We start from the raw sequence: 22,735 nt of genomic DNA, 5'->3' as shown, positions 1-22,735 counted from the left end.
TCCGTGAGCGGGCTGACATCAAACTGACCCCCCCCCCACCCCACCCCACTCCCGTCAGAATCAACCTGGTCAACTGAATCCTCTCCTCCTCCCTTTTTCTCCTCCATCCATGCCCCCCCCCCTCACCCTGTACTTCTGCCTGCACTCACCACAGCACCAAAGCAAGCAGAGACAATAGACCCTGAATGAGTAAGCGCGTCTTGGACGTGGCCATGCGTCGAAAGCGGCAATTTCCCCCTCGATGGGTCACTCCATTGCAATTACCCTGTAATATTTATCCAGACAAACAAAAGGCGGCGTGCGCGCAGGAGTGGCTGCAGGGATCTGATGGATAGTTGGATGGAGAGAGAGAAAGAGAGAGAGAGAGAGAGAGAGAGAGAGAGAGAGAGAGAAAGGGATGCTGCAGGTATAGAGGAGGATGGATACGGAGAGGAGGAGAGGGGACGGAGGGTGGAAATCACAGATCACAGTGCAATAAGAGCCCTCTCATTAGGGCCTGTCTTTATCACTGTGCAGCTCCTGTGAGACGTGGCAGATGAGAGGAGGGAACAGAAGGCCAGGAGGAGAGCGGGGCTCAGATTAGGATCCTTATTGCTATGATAATCACTGTTTGTCATCCAATGCGCACGTTTCACACCTGTGGTAAATGCAGATGGGTTACTTAGTTAGCGCCAGGGTCATGTAAGTCGGTGTGTGTGTGTGTGTGTGTGTGTGTGTGTGTGTGTGTGTGTGTGTTTTAGCAAGAGAGAGAGAAAAAAAGAAGATAACAGTTCACATATGTGTGCATGTGAGAGAGAAAAGAGTGTGAGAGGAACAGTGATAACAGCGCGCGCGCGTGTGTGTGTGTGTGTGTGTGTGTGTGTGTGTGTTTGCATATGTGTGTGTATTTCTGGCGCATGGAGGGAGCGCTCGCGCGCGCACGTGAGCGGCGAGTGCGGACGCATTTAGAATGAACAAATAGATAAAGATGGAATTAAATAAATAAGTAACAATCACATGCATTGCTCTCGGTGCCTGGCAACCGGATCCCTCCGTTGCCTTGGAAACAGTTGCTACAGAATGTGAGGTGATTGGCAACCGTGACAACGAGGAGGGAATAACATTTGACCCCGCTTGCTGACGAGGGGGAGGCGAGTTGGAGGGAGGGGGGAGAAAAAAAGAGAAAGAGAGAGAGAGAGAGAGAGAGAGAGAGAGAGAGAGAGAATAGTAGATGGAGGATGATCAGAGTGTTTTTAAAAAAAGATTTGTATGTATCCTCCGAAGCCGCTTCACTATCACTCCTTCCTTAACACACACAGCCTCACACCCCCTGGCTTACACACACACACACACACACACACACACACACAGTCATACACACACAGTCATTCTCACCGATACTGTAACACCATGCATTCAGACACACATGCGCTCTAAGCTTTAACATATCAGCGCTCGTGCCAACTCAAACTCACACTCTGCCACCCACGACCACCACACACACACACACACACACACACACACACACACACACACACACACACATACACAGTTGTCTTTAGGACCCAGCACATTACACGCTAAATCTACACTTCCTCCATCACAAGTCCAAGTCTGCACAGGGCACGTTTTGAAATTTGCACCAGGATGTTTCTCCATGCAAGCGCGTGTTGTTCGACACCATACACACACTTTAATACAAACACACGCACACACACACACACACACACACACACACACACACACACACACACACACACACACACACACACACACACACTACGGAGCGGACATGTATTAATCAGGGGGGCATTGTTTTTGCTCCTAAAGCTACGCTATATGAGACAGAATGCAGTGTGAAATCGCAGCCTGCTCTGATGCCAAGAGGAAAACCTCTCTCTCCCCCCTCTATCTTTTTCCTCCTCCTCCTCCTCCTCCTCCTCCTCCTCCCCTGTTTCCCATCCGATTGCACTTTCCCCTCCATCTCTTTCCATCCCTCTCTCCACTCTTCCCCTCTCCTCCGCCTGGCTAAACTAATAAGGGTGTGATTAATGGTCTGCTAATTGCTGTAATCTCGGTTAATTAGAGTGGAGATTCTTCAGTGGTGGAGTGCTCAGGGAGAGATGCATGTTGCACTGATCTGGAGGTGCAGAACTGGCAACAGTCCACAAAAAGGCAGGAGAAAGAGACGTACTCGCTGGAACGCCGAGTATAGTGCGGCGGTGCTGTCTCACTCCAAGGCTCCTTAGTACACACACACACACGCACACACACACACACACACACACACACACACACACACACACAGTGAACAGGCAGATGTCTAACGTACTGTATGTACATGTACACCACTGTACTACAGTGTACTGCATCTTGTTTGGTCGTCATGGAAATCATCTTGACGCCAGCAAATAACCGCTATTGTCGTTCTCAGTTATAACCTGTAAGATGTGAGTGTGAGTGAGTATTTTTCTTATTAAATCAATGATTTTTTTTACCATTACAAATGTATAAAAGAAATAATGAAAATGCCCTTCTGTCCGACCAACTGTCCAAAACCCAAATGTATTCAGTTAAATGTGAAAGAAGACTAAGAATACCAGCAAAAATGTTCTCATATGAGAAGCTGCAAGCGGTGGATTCCTTTTTGGCATTTAGCTTTTCAAAAATGACTTGAATGATAATATAGATTTTCACAAATTAATTTTTTGTTCAAATATGTTTTATTCATAAATGTTGCAATTTTTGACTAAATCTTATGCGTCTCACTTATAGAAGACAATATGTGATCTTTCATGTGCTTCCTATTGGCAAATTGACTTCTGCGTGTTGTAATCCCCGTCTTGCGGTGTGTGTTTGGTCTCATTTGTCTCGTGTTGTTTGTGTGTCTCTCTGTTGTGGTGTTATTGAGATTTTTTTCTCATCAGCTGAAGATTAAGGGACTGTATATGAATTATCGGGGTGGGGAGAGGGGCCGAACCTTCCACTTTATAAAAACACAAGGCCCTCCCCACCTTTCTCCATATTTTCCTTGAACCGCTGACGAAGAGAAAATTTGCAGCAAAGCTCTAAATATCCTGGTAACAGTTTGACTTGCTGTGAACCGAGCGGCGCCTTTATGTCTCCCGGCACAAGGGGAGAATGAAATAAAATATAAATCTGGAATGAGAAAATGACCCCCTTCCTGCTTTCCCCAAATATAATCAGACTACCTTCCTTCAGGGCAAAGAAAAACATAACCTTGCCCCTTTTCTGACCCCTAGCTCGCCCTAACTTACATAAATAGATATAGCTGCATATATTTACGTGTTTGAAGGGTTTTTTTTCCTCATATATTTACATTCTTCTTGATCACAGATTTGAATGGGCCGTCACCTCATTTTCATTGACCTGGAAAACGAAGAAAGAAATCCATAACCTCTTCAGTTGTCCTCTTTACAAATGTGTGCCTCTTCTGAACTTATTCAAAAACAACAAATAGTTCAAATTCTAGTTAAGAATTCCAAGGTTAAACATCGAAGGAAATAAAAAAGAATCTTCCACAAATTCGGTGGTGTACTGGAACAAGCAGATCCAGAATATAAAGTTTCCGTGAGGTTGTGCAGTTTAAAAAACAAACAAACTTTACTTTAGGTCAAATTCAAAGGGAAATATTGGGAGTATGTGGGTTCAAATGTAGCAGCAACTATCTCTGAAAATGATAGCTGCCGTGAGCCAACGTCATTGCAGGATAGCATAGTGATAACCTGCTTTAAACGAAAAAAGAAAAGCGCTACTGTTGGACATCTTTTTCAAATGTAATCTTTCTTTAAATATGTTTGCATTTTTGGAAGAGGTGAGCTGGAAACTCTTTCTTCTGAAGGAGTCTTTGACCCACATACTGTGGGCCTGGTGTGTCTTTCTGGGTGTGTTTTCAACTGAGAGGTGTGAAGACTGGAGCGTCAGCCCCGAGGACACGCATGTACCCGGTGTCACACGCACACACACAGGCGCTCGGACACACACACACACACACACAGATTCTCACTTGCGCACAAACACGTACGCATACACGCTCTGATAAGCATACCCCAGTCTCACACATACACACACACACACACACACACACACACACACACACACACACACGCAGGCAGTGTGGATGCACATGTGTAGCCAGTGTCTCGCCTCTTATCCGTGAGGTGGGCTCCAGGTAACCCGGAGTGACAGCAAAGTGTCTGCAGGACGCCGTCCAGACGCGTGAGGAGCGGGACAGCTGGACCGCCTCCCAGATGTGGCAGAATTCGTCAAGCGCGCACCCCTAAACGCACACACACGCACACACACACACACACCAGATGTGGCAGCAGGAGTCACAACACAGAAGGCCTCAGCTGTTCACGTGTCAAAAAAGAAAAAAAAAAGAAGGAAGAAAACTAGCTCTTCTCGTCTCACGGCGCTCGTCAAACGTCCTGGAGACGGAGGACAAGTGGGGTTAAACCGCCCTGACAATGGTGGTCTAAGAATGACGCATGAATTCACGGGCCTCCGTGTATCTTACACACGTTTCACTCGTGAGTAGCTCTCCTCCTGCATTTTGTTAGTTGTTGCAGTAGTTAGTTTAGTTGCGTGGGCGTAGAATGGAATATAAACTTATGGCACCCCCCCCCCCCTTCCCTCTCCTCCTCCTCCTCCTCCTCCTCCTCCCCCCTCTCCGACGCCTCCACACACACCCCCACGCACAAACTGGGACCTGGCACAGGCCGCTCCGCTTCCCGCTGGAGCCTAACCACTTTACATTCGTACCACCAGTATTACGCAACGGTGGCACGAAGCTACATGTTAGATTCCTGCCTGGCAGGAGACGGGGTCGTGTCCAGTGGGATTTGGGAAGTTTTTAAAAAATGATTTCCTCACACTCTCTCACTCTCTCCCTCTCTCCACTTTTCTAAGAAACGCAGGCCGTCGGTTGGAGGATGGCGCTGATGTAACAGCCATTGAGTGAGAAAGAAAAGCTATACTACCCCCCCCCCCCCCCCTTCTCTGAGGTGCTGTTACTGGAAAGGACAGAAACAAGTACGCCATCTTGTGCTCACTGTGGGAATAACGACGACTTCAGATCGGTTGGTGGTGGAAAATTTGCAGTCAGTCTCTCCTTAATCACACAGTGTTCCCTTCACTTGTCACTCTGTGTGTGTGTGTGTGTGTGTGTGTGTGTGTGTGTGTGTGTGTGTGTGTGTGTGTGTGTGTGTGTGTCACACTGTCGCCCTTAGTGGCTGTATGAAAATGATTAGCGATGAAGGGGGGGGGGGCGGTCCAAAAGGGGGAAGTGTATATATGTAGTGGAAAGTTTATATTTTATTTATTTTGCTGCTGAAGGGAGTGTAGTTTTTCTTAGCCTTCCTTTGTGAGATTATTTTTATGTGAACAAAAGAGGTCAAACTAGTTACATCACAAAGATGTGCCACGATATGGACGTTTACAGTTACATGATCAGTTGCACATCATCAGCCCATTGGCATTCATTTGACTTCACACCCTCTATTGGCCACACTTAACCCAACTGCAACCAAGACACTCAACTCTTTGCTTACTGACATCACTTTGCAGCCCAACTTTTCTACCCAATCATTTGTGTACAGTCCCTTATATGTCAATGCTTTGAGCAGCAATATACAAGTGTATTTACATTTTTTATATACTATACTTTTTATATACATTTAATATAGCATGCATGCATGCATGCAAAAAAATAAATAACTAGAGTTGGGACACAAGGTCTCCCACTGGGCATACCAATTCTAAAGCACTTTATATCCCACATGCACCGTGGTGTAGCAGCATCCTGGATTAAAGGAATCTATTAAGCCTAATATAAGGTAAAAGGATTTTACACCATTTACATTTTATTTTTAAACCCAAGTAGTAAGGGACACATTATTGTTGATAGAATAATATCTGGGAGGGTGAGTGCTGCGGTTAAAATGTAGAACTCAAAACTTGCCCTAATTCACCATACGGATACATCTCGGACGCCAAATAATGTATCTGCTTATAGCAAATAACCATATCAAAGATACAATAGCAGACTGTTCATTCAGAAAAAGGCAATGTTAGATATATCATAAATATATATACTGTATGAATATATATATATACATATACTGTCTGTATATATATGGTGTGGAAAAAAACACCATGAAACCCTTCTCCTACTGCTGAAACACGACCATGAAGCTGAATTTAAATTGCATGTTTATTTGTTTGAATAATGGCTGTTTTTGTAACACTACCTGCGATAAAGTGCTAATTAGTCTCCTCCTGAGATAATTAAATATTCTGAGCCTTGGTAAGTTCAAACATTACTCACGGGGGCCCAAGGGAGGTTAATAATTACTGTAATTGACTAAAGACGGCAGCACAATGATTTATTCTGCCAAGCGTTTTCTTGGGATTGCAGCTAATGTTTCCAAACTCATCTCTAAAGCAGTGGAAAATAACCTGCAGCATTAATATATTAATACGGTACATGATTTGCATTATACTGTCACACTGATGAAGATGCATACGTGTTTTTGCATGTGTGTGTATGTTAGAATATAGAAAAACATCGGCATCCATATCCACCTGACACAGAGTCCCACTAATATTAGTACTGAACAAATCTTATAGGTTCATGCTGCACAAACTCAAGCAACATTAAAATATTTAGGTTTCTGCTTTTGGCTTTTTACTGGAACATATGGTTCAGTAATTTCTCATTTTTCAGTATATCCTGTCAAATGCAGTTCTCAGTAAACCTTCATCACTTCTCTTTCTTTCTTTTTTTTCCACTGCTGTTTTATGCGAGCTATTCAGATAATTTCATTATCCTCTGTGGCCTTCTCCTGGGGCCTGATTGTGTTTTATAGGTTATCTGAGAAAAGATCCAATCAAGGCTCCAAATGCCCCCGACCTCGGGGCAGAGCCTTGACATTTCCTGTGTGTCTGGAGCTTCGTCTCATGACTGTGTCTATGCGGGTGAAAAAAAGACAGCGACTGCCGCTCTGCTTTTGCCCATTTGTCCATTTCTACCGAGGCAAACACGCAAAGACTACTTAACCCTGTTACATCAGCAGCAGAATCTAAACTAGAGACCATCTCGCGATGGGAACACAACAGCCAGCCGACGCCAAACCGGTCCAGGAGGCGTAAACAACACGCTCCTGTAGAGTTCCGCGACTGCATCTTGCACGGTTGCGACGCCATCCTGCTGATAAAAATCAAAGACCTGGCAAAGTACACAAAACCACTTCTGTGTTAGCTCCTGATACACTGGGCCACATTTTGCTACGGTGACTCACACACACACAGACTCACCAGGTGAAAGTAATACCAGCATTGCTGTCCTGGCTGGTAATCATGTGAATTGCCAAAAACAAAAGAAATATAATATGGTTAAACTCCAGGCCATAGCTGGGTCATGAGTTCAGTCACCCCTAAGGCAACTCCCGCCCAAACACATGAAAGACACAACAAAAAAAGTATTTGGATTTGTCTTATTTTTGCTCACTACTTGTAATAAAATAAACAAATACAGACACCTTTAATTGTTTATTTCTGGCCAAAAGGAGTAAAATATTAATATACTACTAGTCTAGTTAAGGAGTACTGTAATCAGACTATAAAATATCCACCATAGATATAGTTTTAAATTGTATAATGTAAACTAAAACTCCAAACTGACTTTTTTTTTTGCCAACTGTTGTTTGCTAAAATGACAACTGTCTTTAACCCATTTTATCAGCTGAAACTAGCTGGCTAATTAAGCTAATGTTAGCTCCGTGAGTTGGTTGAAAACAGTGTCTACAGCTGACTTTTTAATATTTCAAGGTGACTTGTTGTGAAAAAGGAAACCTGTAAAGGGTTCTTCAATATTGATATCATGCTAAAAGGCTAAGGGCTAAAGGCTAAGGGGCTAAAGGCTAAGGGGCTAAACTAAGGAGCTAAAGGCTAAGGGGCTAAAGGCTAAGGGGCTAAACTAAGGAGCTAAAGGCTAAGGGGCTAAAGCTACGTGTCTGAGCCAAAATGTCAGCATCCTCCCCAGTTGAACATGCAGAGGACATGGAAATAAAGAAATAGTAGAGTTCTTGTAATGCAGTGTACAGCTAGTTGGCCTTACGTAGTATTAGCAATATGATAAAGAAAAAACTACAATCAGGCTCTTATTTCATTCGAATATAAAAGTGTTTAGCTGCTTAGCTTAAATACTTGGACGAGCAAGAGGTTACATCTATGCTTTAATGTTCATATTTTCAAACAATATGTTTGAAAGGCAGATGAGGACTGCTTGGGGAATGTAACGCTTTCTGAGATAGTAAGTTTGGCCTCGCTTCCTGGAGTGAAAAAACCTCCCCAGATCCAGTAGAGCAGGACAGACGTGATGCTGCACTCTGATATCATCCTGGTCCGGCTCCCACATAGTTGAGAATTACACAGTGGATGTATTATTCATGAATGGGTCTAACCTGTAACCCCACAGAGTAATGTGGTAGCCTATGAAATGCAGCTGCATGGCCTTGGCAGTGGCGCTGGGCAAACTTGTTAACCTCGCAACGCTAACGTGTGCGGTTTAAGTTAGAGCCGACAAACACACACTGTTGCCCCTCCAAACCACCACCCGAACTCTTGCTGTATGCACGCCGCGTCAACATGTAGAGAAATCCAAAACGTGACAGACCCAATGTGCCTTCGTAGTTGCGGTTGCTAGGCTATGATTAGCTGAGGGTTTTGGCAAATGCTTAGAAAGAAAATACAGAGAACATGACCTCAGTGTCCTCGATGGTGACTGTGGGGCTGGTGAACTCTTTTAGCTGAGATTTTGACCCGGATATCCAAAATAAAAAGCACATCAGTTACTGTAGGCCTCCAATAATTATGTGTTTGATTTGGAAACACACATATATAACTACAAAACCCCCAAACTGACTTATATTCACATGTTGGCGTGTAGTCTTGCTACTTACTTGTCAGTTGTGATCTTATTGTTATACTTGGGCTATGTTCTTTAGTAGGTCTATACTACTAGCGTTAGTGGCTTATGGTGGTGTGTTTGTATATTTACCTATAGCGTCAATACTTAAAGTGCTTTCCTGTGTTATTTATAGCCTATTGTATTTCTCTATAATGTATTATATGATGCCTACAGCCTGGAATCAACACCAGCCAGTCGGACAGGTTGTGAGCTACTCATTCGGGTTTTAGGAGCAGAGCCCCACTCAGGATGCTCGTACATTCAATGCAGCAGGACAAAGAAACACATTCTGAATTTCTACAGTGAGTAAAAGCTATTAGGAGATAATGGTTTTGATGGTCAATCATTTATACACCATTATTATTACAACGTGTGAAAAGCTTTTCGACAAAACTTGCTCCAGTTGAATAATTATCTTATCATTCGCACATATCACACAGCCTTCGCCCGAACATTTCATTCTTCTGGAAATATTTTCCCTGTAAAATTAGAGTCTGTAAATCAAAAGAGCAGATTCGGAAAACTTTTAAATAATGAGTCATTAATTATATTTCCTCACAATTTAAAAAAAAAAGAAAAGTTATGACGAGGATGCGAACGTTGTATTGAGAAAAAGTCACAATACGCCAAAGACTGTAATGTAGTACCGGCTCACTTCAAGCTGTATACGAGCACATATATGTACCCTTCTGCTCGGCCTATACCACTGCAGGGCTGCTGTGAACCAATTACCTCTTTGTCCTGGGCTACAAGCCAACCACCTTTCTCCTTCCAACAATTGCCCTCAAGGTTGAAAAAAAAAAAAAAAAAAAATCCACTTCACACAGACTTTATGCTTTGTTTAAACTGAACCAACAGGGATGGCACTGACCCAGAGACTCAGCGGGCCTGCAGATTTCTAGGCTGCCCTGCTGTGACCTGCCCTTCGTCCTAACTTACGCCTCGATGAGAACAGCCCTCTGGCCTGCAGTGAGATTAAGCAGCCTGCTGTATTAAATTACTCTCCTAATATAATAAACAGCGTCGTTGTTGTTCTCATTATCATCATTACAGGTTAATTACAGTAAGTCATTGGGGACACGAAGTCTCCTTGCTTGAAAATGTAAATTAAGGATTGGTTTTGTGAGTCTGACTTAATTAATTATATCCGCCGGCTAACAAAAGCTTTTTAAAAACTCTTTTTTTCACGAGTTCAACAGAGAGACTTCCTGGTTTGCTTTGCGGATTATTACTTATTATTATTACTTAGCTTTTTGTACAGATAACAAACACGACATAGACTTTTAATCTGTTCTCTTTAGAGGTGCTAGGTTGATTTTGGACACAGCCAGGCTAGCTTTTCCCACTGTTTCCGGTCTTTGTGCTATGCTAAGCTAACCGTCTCTCTGCTCCAACTTGATATGAGAGTGGCAATCGAAATCCCATCTAACTTTCGGGGCAAGAAAGTGAATAGGCGAACTTCCCAAAGTGTCAAACTATTCATTTAACATGCCTTTCTAAAGGGCCAGTTCACCCAAATGACAAAAAAACAAACATGTTTTTACTGAACAGATTCCAGAGACTTTACAATTCAATGCAAATCAAGTAATAACACGCCAAACCCTGTGCTTGCATGCTCGCTTGTGTCATGTCATCTGACATTATGTGAATGCATTGTTTTCCCCACGCATCTTTATTTCACACTGCCGCTCCTATGATCGTCATCTGATCTGCTCTAATTAGCAGCTGATGTTTGGTAAATCCGTGAGCCTCTTCATTGTTGGAGAAAGGATTAGATTCATTCTGTCTCGACACACTCTTTAAATCGACGCAAATATCATTTACTCATCTCTGTGCGCTTTCTCACACACTCCGTCGGTCAATCACAATGGAAATTCGTATTCCCTCTCTTTGCGACACTGGCGAGGAAATATTAAACTTTAAAACCTAATTCTCTCCTCTAAATAAATCCGCACAATGTAATTTTAATTGTGCTCTCTGGTTGTGATCGACCCCCCCCCCCCCCCCCCACAATGCAAAGGGTGTCTCCTGCAGCGGGTTCATTTCTGAGGCTGCATACCGGCCGTGCACTGAGCGAGCTTCATATATATATATATCTGTCTCTAACACTCTCTCGGTCTTCGTGCGCTCCATTTTTTAAAAAATGCCTCCGTCTCCACGCTCGTGTTTGACTCACTCACTATGCTTTAATGCAGGGTACGCCCCGGCTCTCGCTCTCTCGCTTTAAGAGAACGAACCCAAACAGTGATTCATTTTCAATTCAATAAAACCAAAACCTTTGCCTCTCATTTTGAATCAGATTCTGTGTCTATTTCAACCTCGCGCAGAGGGCCCACCGAGACACTTGGTGCCACACAATGTAAGCCCAAGGCTAACCCACTAAATGTGAATTTATTTTTCTATACAGGCCGGTATGTGAGCAGGAGAAAACAGTTCCTCCTTCCCTGTGCGAGTATGTGCAGTGGAACCAGACAGGCGGCCTTGACTCAACACATCGCTCTGCAAAATGACTCAGAAGCTGACAGAACAAAGAGTTCAGACAAAGAACAAACCCCCCTTTCCAAAATATAAACAACTTATTAGCAGGCTGTGTCAGTGTTCTGACGATGCAGCGTATAAGTATCTGCATTTTATTTCTTTGGGTTACTCATGCGTTCACTTTTCCCTCCAGGTGTGCCCGTTTCCTCATACATTCCAAAGTCTATTGGTGACTGAAGGTGTTTCCGTGTTTGGGAAAAGCCCGGATCCAACTGCATCCATTTCTGGCTTTGGAGGCAAGACAAACGATAATCACCTCCTCACCGCGCTATTATTCTCCATGGTTCTGTGTGCTCATCCTGTGTGCTGCAGGACCAGATGGTTTCTCTGTCTTTTGAAGGACCACACCGGTGTATTTGTGAGAGGCCAAGTTGACCTCTTGAATTGACTTGTTTGCTCTGACTAACTCCGCTAAACCCAGAATTACTTAGTTTACAGTGATTTAAAACAGACTAAAGCAGCAAATCATCTCCTAAGAGAAGCTGGAAGCAGATAGTTTGACAATTTTGACCCAAATACTTCATGGATTATCAAAATATTTGCCCATTATATGCTTTATTGTACTTTTTATTTATTTGAACATATACACATATATATAAAAAACGTTTGAACATTGTTGTGCAGGAGAGGTTAGAAGCCAGACGTGGCTTATGAGGATACCTGTTAGATATCAATAGTCATTATTAACTGGAAAAAGAAAAAGGATGTAATGTATATACCATTATTATATAACAATGTTAATGTTGTATTAACATGCATAGCAATATTATTGTGTTCTTTTGTACGTTGATGCTTTGGCAACATTGTTTTTCTTTAAACGTTCACGTCAATTAAGCCACATTGAATTGCATGAAAAGATAAAAAAAAACAAAGATTGCATAATTCATTATTTATAGAAGTTTATGTTTACAAGTTGAGATGGATCACATGATGTATTTTCTTTTTTTTACATTGCACTCTGAAACTTGCTTGGCGTCATCAATCACAGAGACCACAAGATGTGCATTTATTTATTTCTGTCACACGTTACAGCTGTGTGGTTGTATGATGATGATGAATATGCAGTTACAGTGCACACTGATTTAAAAAAAAAAAAAAAAGGTTGGATCGTGTTGCCACATAATGATAATATGACTTGATAAGAACTCAAGTCTATTTATAGATCTTCATATCATATGGATATAAATGGAAACCACGGGATGCCTGGGAGAGTATAAAGTTAATTCAAACACAGCACAATGATTCATTATAATGGTGAACAGTGATTTGTAGTGAATGGGCTACATTTGGTTGGCGTGGTCCTTTATTAAGTCTCCACTATCTACGGTTGGTGGATGTTATCATCATTAATATATGGCCTTTGTTCCTCGTGGGTGTAGCCTCTGTTGGGTGGGGTGGGGTGGGGGGGGTTGTTGGGGGCGTGTTGTGCACGAGGGGTGGATACATGTCGACGTCACCGGTCAGTCCTTACTGTGAACGCCAAAATAAAACGGCTAAAAAGAAACTTTTCTGTCGGACTCATAAGTGGAAACGCATGGCAGTCGGGGAATTAAGCTGTGAGGGAAAGCCATTTTTGTCCCTCCTCCTGCTTGTAGTGGCTGGTTGGGACGCGCCATTGTTCGCGTAGCAGAGGAGGCTCCCCCCCCCCCCCCCCCCTCTCTCTCTCTCTCTCTCTCTCTCTCTCTCTCTCTCTCTCTCTCTCTCTCTCTCTCTCTCTCTCTCTCTCCCCCCCCCCCCCCCCCCCTCGCGCTCTCTCTCTCTTTCCTTCCAGGGGTCGCAGAGCCAGCGGGCTGTGTCAGTTTAGCCGACTTGCTAGCTAACGTCAAGTTGTTAGAAAGTGGAGAAGACGGCGGCTAAACTGGGAGCGTACCCGCCTACACAGACCTATGCGACGGACAGCAGGTAACCGAGCTCTCCCTCCTGCCTTCCACCTCAAATATAAAGGCGTGCTGTGGTTTCCTCGCACAATTCAGGTACTATTTAGCCGTACGAATCTTGGGACCGCTCGCCTCGTCAGCGGCAGCAGCAGCAACAACAGCATACGTAGCCTTCCCGTTTTAGCCGACAACTTTGCCCCCTGAATCGCAAGTGGGTCGCGTGTCCGACCCGCCGGGGCTCTGCGTCTCGTTACAACTCGTTCAACACCTAACCCGACTTTTGTGTGTGTGTTTTCCTTAAAGCTGTGTTTTAACGTGTACGTTGACGGTGCTATTGTGGCGGAGGGAGCACAACACTCCTCCAGAGGGGGAGCGTCTCCTCACTGTAGAGGGTCAGTATGCTAACCGCAAAAACATCTGTCGGGTTTTAAACGGAGATAATCGTTCGTCGGTATATTCCTGTCATGAGCAAACCTGGCCTGCGGAGATTGGTGAAGACCAGGCGTGCCGAGGTTTTGTGCCTTGAGAGCGGCTACGGAGAGAGAGAGAGAGAGGCGAGTCAAACCCATCGGTCTGGTGTAGCAATGCGGTAGACAGAGGGGGGGGGTGGGGGGTTTAGATTACCGAAAGGACCGAGGAGGATGGGGGGGGGGATTGAACCGCTATTATTTATGTTTGGTCGATATGTCACCGGGGTCACGGTTTGCTGACAGCGGCAAGATCGGCCCGGTGGAACAAGGTCAGACGTGGACGGCGGAGCGTGGCTGTCAACCGCAGTGAGGAGGCTCTCTGCACGCTGTTGCCGCCGCCTCCTCCTCCTCCTCCTCCTCCTCCTCCTCCCACGGGGCAGTGTGAACCAGCCTGCCAGGTGAAGAATGCCACTGAATTATTCAGGCACATGCTGCATGTGATCAGCGTGGCCCAGGAATGTGCATAGCTGCTGCTGGAGACAATGAGAGGCTCTAAAGAGTGGTGTGGCTTCCTTTAGAAGAGGAACGGCCGGCCTCAGCTGCCCCTGGTCAACATGTTTCTAGAGTGGACGGGAACACTGGGAAGCTCAACGAAGCAGGAGCTGCACGTCTCGCAGTTGCTTTGATTTGTGGGAAACTTTATTTTATTTTTCTCAGGCATCCTAATTTATTCTTTAATGCATTTTTTATGTTTTGTTTTCTAAAGATCAAGAGGCAAATAGTTGAGACGGTTGCCTCTGGTGGTGCTGAGCAAAGCTGTAATCTTGAATGGGAGCATTTGAATTGATGGGTTTCGCTCGTGGCTCTTGTTTTCTTCAACGGCTCGTTGCTTCTTGTGCTTTTTGTTTCCTTTTGCGCTCCGCAAAAACAGCACGCAGGCAACATTGGTCATTTCTAGGGTTAAAATAGAACTTAATTCATGTGTAATGTTCTGTATATGGCTGCAGTATATGAGGTTTCCACCTTTTTTATGTCTGGCAGTCGGTAGTAATCTTTACCTTGCACAACCCTAATCGCCACCTCTCCTGGAGTAAGTGGTTTTAAAACGGCTTGCATCGTTTCTGTAAATTCTGAATTTGAATGCATTCCCCGGGCCAGAGTCCAGACCGGCATAAGCCCGGTATGTTGTAACCGCTTGGGAACAAGTGAGAGGTCACGATGACGGTGCATTTCAGCGTCCGTTGTGACCTTTTTCTAGGTGTCTGGGCCGGGGTTTTTTTTTTTTTGGCGGTCGGGACAGGTGGGGTGGTGGAAGCCGAGAAGCCAGTTGATGAGGAAGAGGCGGTCACGATCTGCTTGCGATGTCAGCAGGATTTCTAGTCCCCAGTCCAAGTTGAGGGCCACAAATTGCTAGGGCCAAGGTCCTTATTTTGTCTATCTTAGGACTGAAGCATGCGAGTTGTTGACCCCGAAGCATCCGGTGGCTCAAAACACAGTCAGATGTATCTTTGCTCTGGAACTACGGTTACGTCGATCGACAGCTTTGTGTAATTCAAATGAATTCTCTCCCCTTTTTGTCATTCAAACGGGTCTGAAAAAAAAGACCACTGTGAACCAATTTGAACAGATTTCAGGCCATCTCCGCTGGTCGCCTGTGATTTGACAAAGGCAGGCCTCTAGTTTGTTGACCTAAGAGAGCGCGTAAACAGATCTCTTCAGTTAACACGCGCATGTGTTGACACACAGCTGCTTCACACGTCTACATCCTGTGTTTGTCCTCATTAGTTTCAATTTATCGCTTTCTGGTCTGCTGCTACTTCCGGGTGGTACTTAAATCTGCGAGATAGATCAGCACAACGGAAATAAACCAAACGTCTAGTGTACAGCTGATTCAAACGTGGATGTAAGCAGAATAAAGAGCGTTGTTGAAGTACAGTAACTCCCTCGAAACTTGTTCCACTGCCTCTGATTTGAACCTGTGTCTCCATCTTGACAATCCTCTTTTCTCTCCCCGCTCAGCCTTTGTTTTCTTTTCAGGGATTTCTAGTCGGCCTAAACAACTCGCTGTAATCCTCTTGCAAAATATGCATATAAATGGAGACCTTTTATTCCTGTCTGAAATGCTCTGCACAGTATTCACAACACCCAACAACTTTTTTTTTTTTTTTTTTTTCCCTCAACTGTAGCGCCTTTGATTCTCTCCCACCCTTCTATGAACTGCCCTGCTTGTCTAAAGCTCTCATGTCACTCGCATTAGACAGCCCATGTCTTTGGCTTTTTTATGTGTGTGTGTGTGTGTGTGTGTGTGTGTGTGTGTGTGTGTGTGTGTGTGTGTGTGTGTGTGTGTGTGTGTGTGTATATATCTATCTCCCCCCCCCCCCAACCCTCTGTCTCTTTCCTTTTCTTCTTTTCTTTGTGGGCTGGATGAACCACACAGGGTGCCGCTTCACCCTCTCACCCAACCGCCGCCTCGGCTTCTCTTCTGGCTTCGCCCAGGATGACTGACAGTCCTCGACTGAACCTGTCCATGTGTGTCCCCCTCCCTGTCCTCCTGCACCCCCCCCCCCCGACCCTCTCCTCCCTTCCTCTCCTCCTCCTCGTGTTTAGGTGAGTGATGGAGACGAGAGAGTTGACCGTGGTAGCTGGCAGCTTCGTGAGTTTCCAGCTCCTCTTCTCGGTGGTCAGCCCGCGTCTCTCCACCGTCATCACGCCGGGTTATGGACTGCTGCCCTCCACCAAGCTCACGGAGTGGAACTCCAGGTGTGTGTTTTCATACGTTCCATTTAATCATCTGTTAAGTGCCACAACGGTCGCAAACATACACGGCTAGCCTGGCTCTGCCTAAAGGAAACAAAATACCAGCAGCTCTAAAGCTCCCTCTCTATCAGAGGCAGCCACTATATTAACTATGTGCTACTTTAAAGAGCCCCATCTTCATATTTACTAAACGGACACGAGAGCAGTATTAATTATCTGACTCTGACTCTATGCAGGGAAGCAAATAAGGTTCTTTCCCCAAGTGAAAAACCATTTAAAAAAAAAAAAAAAAAAAGTATAATCCATCACCAGCCGAGGCTCGTTGTGGCGTTCAACACACAATAATAAACGGCAATTTAATTCTATCCCACGGAAAGGTTTTCAGACTCCCCCATTGATTTAATATGACCCTCATCTCTTAGACTTTGTCAAGCGGGAACAGACTCGTCACTAAGCTCTGTCTGCATTGATACCTGAATGTAGCAATGACAGACAATATCGTTTTTCTTACTGTATTGGATGTGACAGACTTTAGTGAAAGGACACCCACTAGCATTGTGTTGTTTTACATTAGTTTGTTACAGTTTCTTTGACGGACCCACTGATACAGAGAATGTAAACATGTTCTTCTTGGTATCACTGATGGTGCCGTAGACCCGCTGAGACGCGCCTCCCTACCAGTTCCTAATACCTCGTTGCATAACATTGCGAGATCGTGACCTCCTGACAAAACTGACCCGTGTTGAGCAAACACCACAGTGGGTTTTTTTTTTCTTTCTTTCTTTTTTTCCGGTGACTCGTCGTCATTCCACGCAACTGCAGCTGTGAGGTTTTAGGTTTCAAGCTGAAGCTTCGGCGGTGAAGTTCAGAGGCCGATGATTTGTAGTTGCATAACTTCTTCTTCTTTTTTAGTCTCTTTTGCCGTCTGCCAGTTCCTCACAAAAAAAAAAAAGCCTTCATTCATTCAGCTGTAGTTTGCATGAGCCTCCCTCGTGTGAAAGTGCGGGGTGTATTCACCAATGAATGGTCCAATACGAGGCAAAGGCCAGGCACTGATGCTTCACTTCAGAGTGGCCCTGCTGTTGCGTAACAGCCAGCTCTGTTTGTCAGCGTGTTGTTTATGTAGCCGCGACTTAAGTGCAAGGAGAAGAGAGGAAGGAAGCGTTTCCGTCTTGTATTGACGCACAGCCGCACAATCTAGAAGACTGTTGTTGATTTCTTTCGTCTGTTCTCTTTTTAATTGTGCGTACTTTACAGATATAGTAGAAAGCTTCTCAGTGCAGACACTAGAACTAGAGATCGGCTGCATTGACGCGTCCTTTTTAGCACAAGTTCCTCCGTGGACGTTCCGTACTCTTCACAGTGATTCGGAGGTAATAGTGGACTCATGCGGTCGTACAGCAGCCCGTCTGTAGAGCCTTGGGCCCCCAGCGGACAGGGACCGCTGTTCCCCTAGAGGCTGCGTGACGACCGGGGAGGAACCGTGTTCCTGGCAGAGCAGCGATAAGGGTCACTGGACTCTCTGAAGTATCTCTTCAGTCAAACGGATAACCACTCCAAAGGTCAGGGGGCGATACTGTATGAGGCCTGATAAAGAAGAAGCCACCGCCACGTGGACTCAGGGGACAACGTAGACGCAATTAAATACAAACTGTTATCAAGACCCTGGAGACCTAATCAGCCTCTGCTCGGGGCTCCCGGTGCGATCCCTGGTCTGGGTCTTTCTGGGGACGTAAAAAAATAAATAATCAAATGTCAAATCAAATATGCGGATCATAAATCTGATTTCCATACGGGATCAGTTGAGGCTGGATGGAATATTTGATGGAAATGGATCCCTCACAGCCGACAGAAGAAGAAGAAGAAGAAACTCATTTTGTCCGCCATCATGTTTACCTCTTTGTTCTCGTCTGTGTGTGCGTCCTCAGGATGGTGTCGACTGTGCACGCTCTGGTCGTGGGGTTGTTTCTGTCTGTACATCCTGTGGTTCGATGACGTCGTCAACGCCAACCCCGTCTGGTAAGAGGAACAGAAAGCTGAACACGCATCTTTTTAAAGTGGTTGCCGCTGATGCACCGAACTTGCGTGCAGCTTATTGTGGTTCTGACTGAGACAGCAATAATTCAAATATCACAAATTTAACAACTATTAAAACTGCTATTCCTATTCTTTATATGTTAAAAAGTGGTTGGCACTGATGGCAACAAAAGGCCTAGAAATTGGTTTCTCAAAATGGTTGCCATGGGCAACCCGGCAAACCCTACTCTTCAGCTCTGGAACGTTTTCGTTCATAAATAAAATATCCAACAACACTATGATCCACTGAAACACGGCTGGAGAAGATGTGACATGAAAACAAACAGAACCCTATAAACACAGAAGCAGTTCTGCTGCAAACCTATTGCGCACACACACACACACACACACACACACACACACACACACACACACACACATATATACACATTATGCTTTGTCATTTTGGCAGGCTTTAAAAAAAACAAACTGCTTTAGGCGCTTTTCGCTTTTAGGAGAAACCCGTCTCCTCACATCTGCCTTTTTTCAGACCAGCAGGCAGGAGCAGCTCACAGGGGACGGGAGGATGAGGATGAGGATGGGAGGTGGGAGGTGGGAGGGAATCGTCCGGGGTTGGTTAATACCTTTTGGAGAGATGGCGACGGCGTTCCCTTCATCAGAATGAAAGAGGGAAGGTGGAGGAGGAAAGATGGATCTAATGTGTCAGTGGAGTCTCTGGAGAGTTGTAGATTCAGTGGTTTAGCCTTTGATTATTGCCTTTACTGTCTTCTCTCTCTCTGCTACTGCTGACTGCGTTATTTGCACCAATGGGTTCTGAAAAAGAGAAATGGTGATTTCCCCATTTTCTCTCTCCTCCCCAATATCTCAATCTTTTTTTTCTGCTTCTTTTTTTTTAAAGCACATCTCCTCAGCTTTCTGTCTCTTACTTCTGCATTCTATTCTTACTCTTCTTCTATCTCTCTTTTCCCCTCTGTTTCGCTTCCTCTCTGGCTCTTGAGCAGACTAGACTAGAATCCATCAACAAGGCTCCTTTTCATAGCAAACAACAGCAGCCTAGTGCTCTTACCCCCCCCCCTCTCTCTCTCTCTTCATATGCCCCCCCCCCACCTCTAGCTGTCCGTTGCACTCTACATCTCTGGCTGTCGAATCAATGCAGCGCACCTCGCTCTCATGGTCTCAGGCGTCGGTCCCGGGCCAGCATCACTGATGGAACGAAAAGGGGGGGGTGGGGAGGTGTTAAAGAGACGGTGGGAGAGGAAAGATGGGGGGGGGGGGGTCTCCTCTCTCTCCCTTCTACCAATCGTCATGTGTTCAGGTGCTTATAGTATCTGAGCCCTCCTCTCCAAAGCCTCTTTGTCATAGAATGTTTTTGGTGTTCTAACTCGAGCCTTGCAGTTTGCCCCTCCTCCTCCTCCTCCTCCTCCTCGCCTCTTGCTAAACTTACCCTCGTCACCCACGGGCACCTATCTGATCCCCAGCAGTGTCCCTAATGCCTCAAAGCTGATCTTGTTGGCAGCCGAGTGGCGCAAGCGTTAATTCTCCCGTCAATCCAACTGTATTACAGCATCATTAAGACCCGTCACACAGCCGCATTGTTCTGCTCTCCGGTAGCTCAGAGCCTGACCGCTGCGAGAAAACACAAAACAACAACAACAACCCCGCATTGTTTTCACACTCTTTCGGAGTGTCACTCTCACTGGCAGCACGCAGACCTTTGGCCGTTATCATAATCCACTCAGTTAACGAGGCCCCCCCCCCCCCCCGATGCAACTCTCGATTGGCTTATCCGAGCAGGATGAGGGTTCAAATTTCAGGGTTGTGGCGAGTTGAAGTGGAGCTGGTTTAGATATAATATTTAACTGAGAACATTGCAACACGTTCTATCAGCCACCGGGCTGCATGCAGGAACGTCTTCGTGTTCTTGTCCTTCACGTGTTTCACTTTTTTTCCTCACGTTTCATTTTGATAAATGCCACGTGTTCATTAAGGGTGTCATGCTCTACTCAGATTGGTTTGTAGTCAGCAGCTGCGAGCCGTCATTGGTCACGTGTCACACGCTTAATTATTCACACGAAGGCATTACAATTCTTATATGAATATTTGTATTATTGTCCCCCTGTAGAGAAAAGCAGACTCTGTGTATGAAATCTACTTCTCCGTCATCGCTGTATTTCTTGTGTGTACGCTGTATGTAGAATATTTCTATCGCTTTACCTCGCCGTCGGAAAGCCCCAATTTCTACGGGCAAATAAAACCGCAAGACTCCTTCGACAAAAACAGTCATTTTACATCGCAGAACACCGGAGGTGCTTAGTGTGTGTGTGACTTTGGTGAATCCGAACTAACCCTTTTAAAACACAATTCACACAATAACTTAACTAACTAACTAACTCATCGAGGCAGCGACTCCCGTGAGACAAAACTACTGTTTTTGCCAATAGAGTCTGGTGTCTATAAGAGAGCATAGATAACGGCTGTCTGGCAGCAATGTAAAGCAGTTAAAATATTCCAAATATAGCGTACACTTAAACGGATATCAATACTGATGTCCACAACAGGACTTTGATTTGCCTCCATGCTGCTACTCGCGTTTCTCCGAACATACACTGACTATGTATAAGTACCTCCTACAACCTCGCTTCAAAATCTGAAACCCATGTAATGTCAGAAGTGATCTCATTGTAAAAGCGTAAATATAAAGGAACACGCCCTCGACTTGAAATGAGTGGCTCGTGCACGAGGCCCGTTGAGTCAGCACTACTGCAGCGCTTCCTGTTGTAAACGTCTCACGCTCTCTCTCTCACAAATACCAGTCACTTAGTGAGAGAGGAGCGTGGGTTTGCTGTACATCTAATGAGCTGGAGCTGGATCACACTGATGTGATTATCATGAAGCCTTTGGACTCTTGTGATGGCAGCCTGCTGGTGTGTGTGTGTGTGTGTGTGTGTGTGTGTGTGTGTGTGTGTGTGTGTGTGTGTGTGTGTGTGTGTGTGTGTGTGTGTGTGTGTGTGTGTGTGTGTGTGTGTGTGTGTGCTGTGTGTGTGTGTGTGGAGAGGACATCTAATCTTATATTTGCCCGCTGCATTTCAAGTGCAGAGGTAAGTGATACAACCGATCAGTTAACAGCAGGAGCTAACAGACGTTAGATGAGACGACCGGGGTGCGACCAGAGGCCGATGACAGTTTCGTGACGCACAAATGCAATAAGCATATTTTCATACATTCCACTCGTGTGTCAAAGTCAAAGCGCTTATAAGCGAAGGTGGACGGTGTGCTGAACGGTGTCGGGTGACGTCTGCGGGATCACTTTTGACAGCGGTGCGTTCTGAGGGGGGGGGGGTAGCTGTTGTACAGTGCAGGTGTGTGTGTGTGTGTGTGTGATCACATGGGCTGTATATGTATGTTTGCACAGTATGTGTGTCGTGGGGTCCTGTTACACAAGCGGTCATTCGCCACGCGATACGTTGTGACCGAGAGAGCGGGGTCGGGTGTCTGAGCAGAGTTTATTTGTCACCAGAGCGCGTCGGCGCCGATTGTTCAGAAACAAAACTTTAAAAAAAGATCAGTTGGGCGGCGTTATGGACCCTCCACGAACAAAAGCCTTTTTATTTTAATCAAGACCTAACCGTGCATCACAGTCAGCACATCAGCATCAGTCAACCCCCCCAATGAGCTTTCTGCTCGAGTCGCAGTCGCATGAGTCGTTTGTAAAAATTGCATCGATCAGAGGCGTGCGGTGAGAGCGCTTTTTAGAATTCCTCCGGAAGGCAGCCAGCGCACTCTTCCTCACGTCTAGTGTTTTGAGCGCACTCTTCCTCACTCGGCGTTCTCTGCTTCTTCCCACAGGGGTGACCCCAGTCTCGTCAAACTAAACGTGGCCATAACCTGTGGTTACCTCCTTTACGGTGAGCTATTATTGTTTGTTCTCCTGTTGATCATTTCCTCCAGTGCGCTGTGTGTGTGTGTGTGTGTGTGTGTGTGTGTGTGTGTGTGTGTGTGTGTGTGTGTGTGTGTGTGTGTGTGTGTGTGTGTGTGTGTGTGTGTGTGTGTGTGTGTGTACTTTAAACTGATTTTAAGTTGAGCATTGATCCAAAAACAAAGATCTGTTTTCATAGGTCAAAGGGAACAGTATGAGTGATAAAGGG

General features: G+C 45.3%; 1 protein-coding gene across 1 annotated transcript; it reads left to right on the top strand.

Moving 5' to 3' along the window:
- Positions 1–13,261: 13,261 nt before the first annotated feature.
- Positions 13,262–22,711, top strand: tlcd4b (TLC domain containing 4b). Its single transcript, XM_068737056.1, is given in 5 exon segments — positions 13,262–13,411; positions 16,404–16,556; positions 18,482–18,518; positions 18,520–18,572; positions 22,437–22,711. Coding segments are annotated over 4 exon segments (471 nt in total). The 5' UTR covers positions 13,262–13,411; positions 16,404–16,410; the 3' UTR covers positions 22,672–22,711.
- Positions 22,712–22,735: the final 24 nt, after the last annotated feature.

This window comes from Cebidichthys violaceus, unplaced genomic scaffold, assembly GCF_023349555.1.
Source record: "Cebidichthys violaceus isolate CVI_PGR_0920_01 unplaced genomic scaffold, fCebVio1.0.p SCAF_75, whole genome shotgun sequence".
In the NCBI taxonomy this organism is placed as follows: domain Eukaryota; kingdom Metazoa; phylum Chordata; class Actinopteri; order Perciformes; family Stichaeidae; genus Cebidichthys; species Cebidichthys violaceus.
This window is presented reverse-complemented; position numbering and strand designations above follow the sequence as displayed.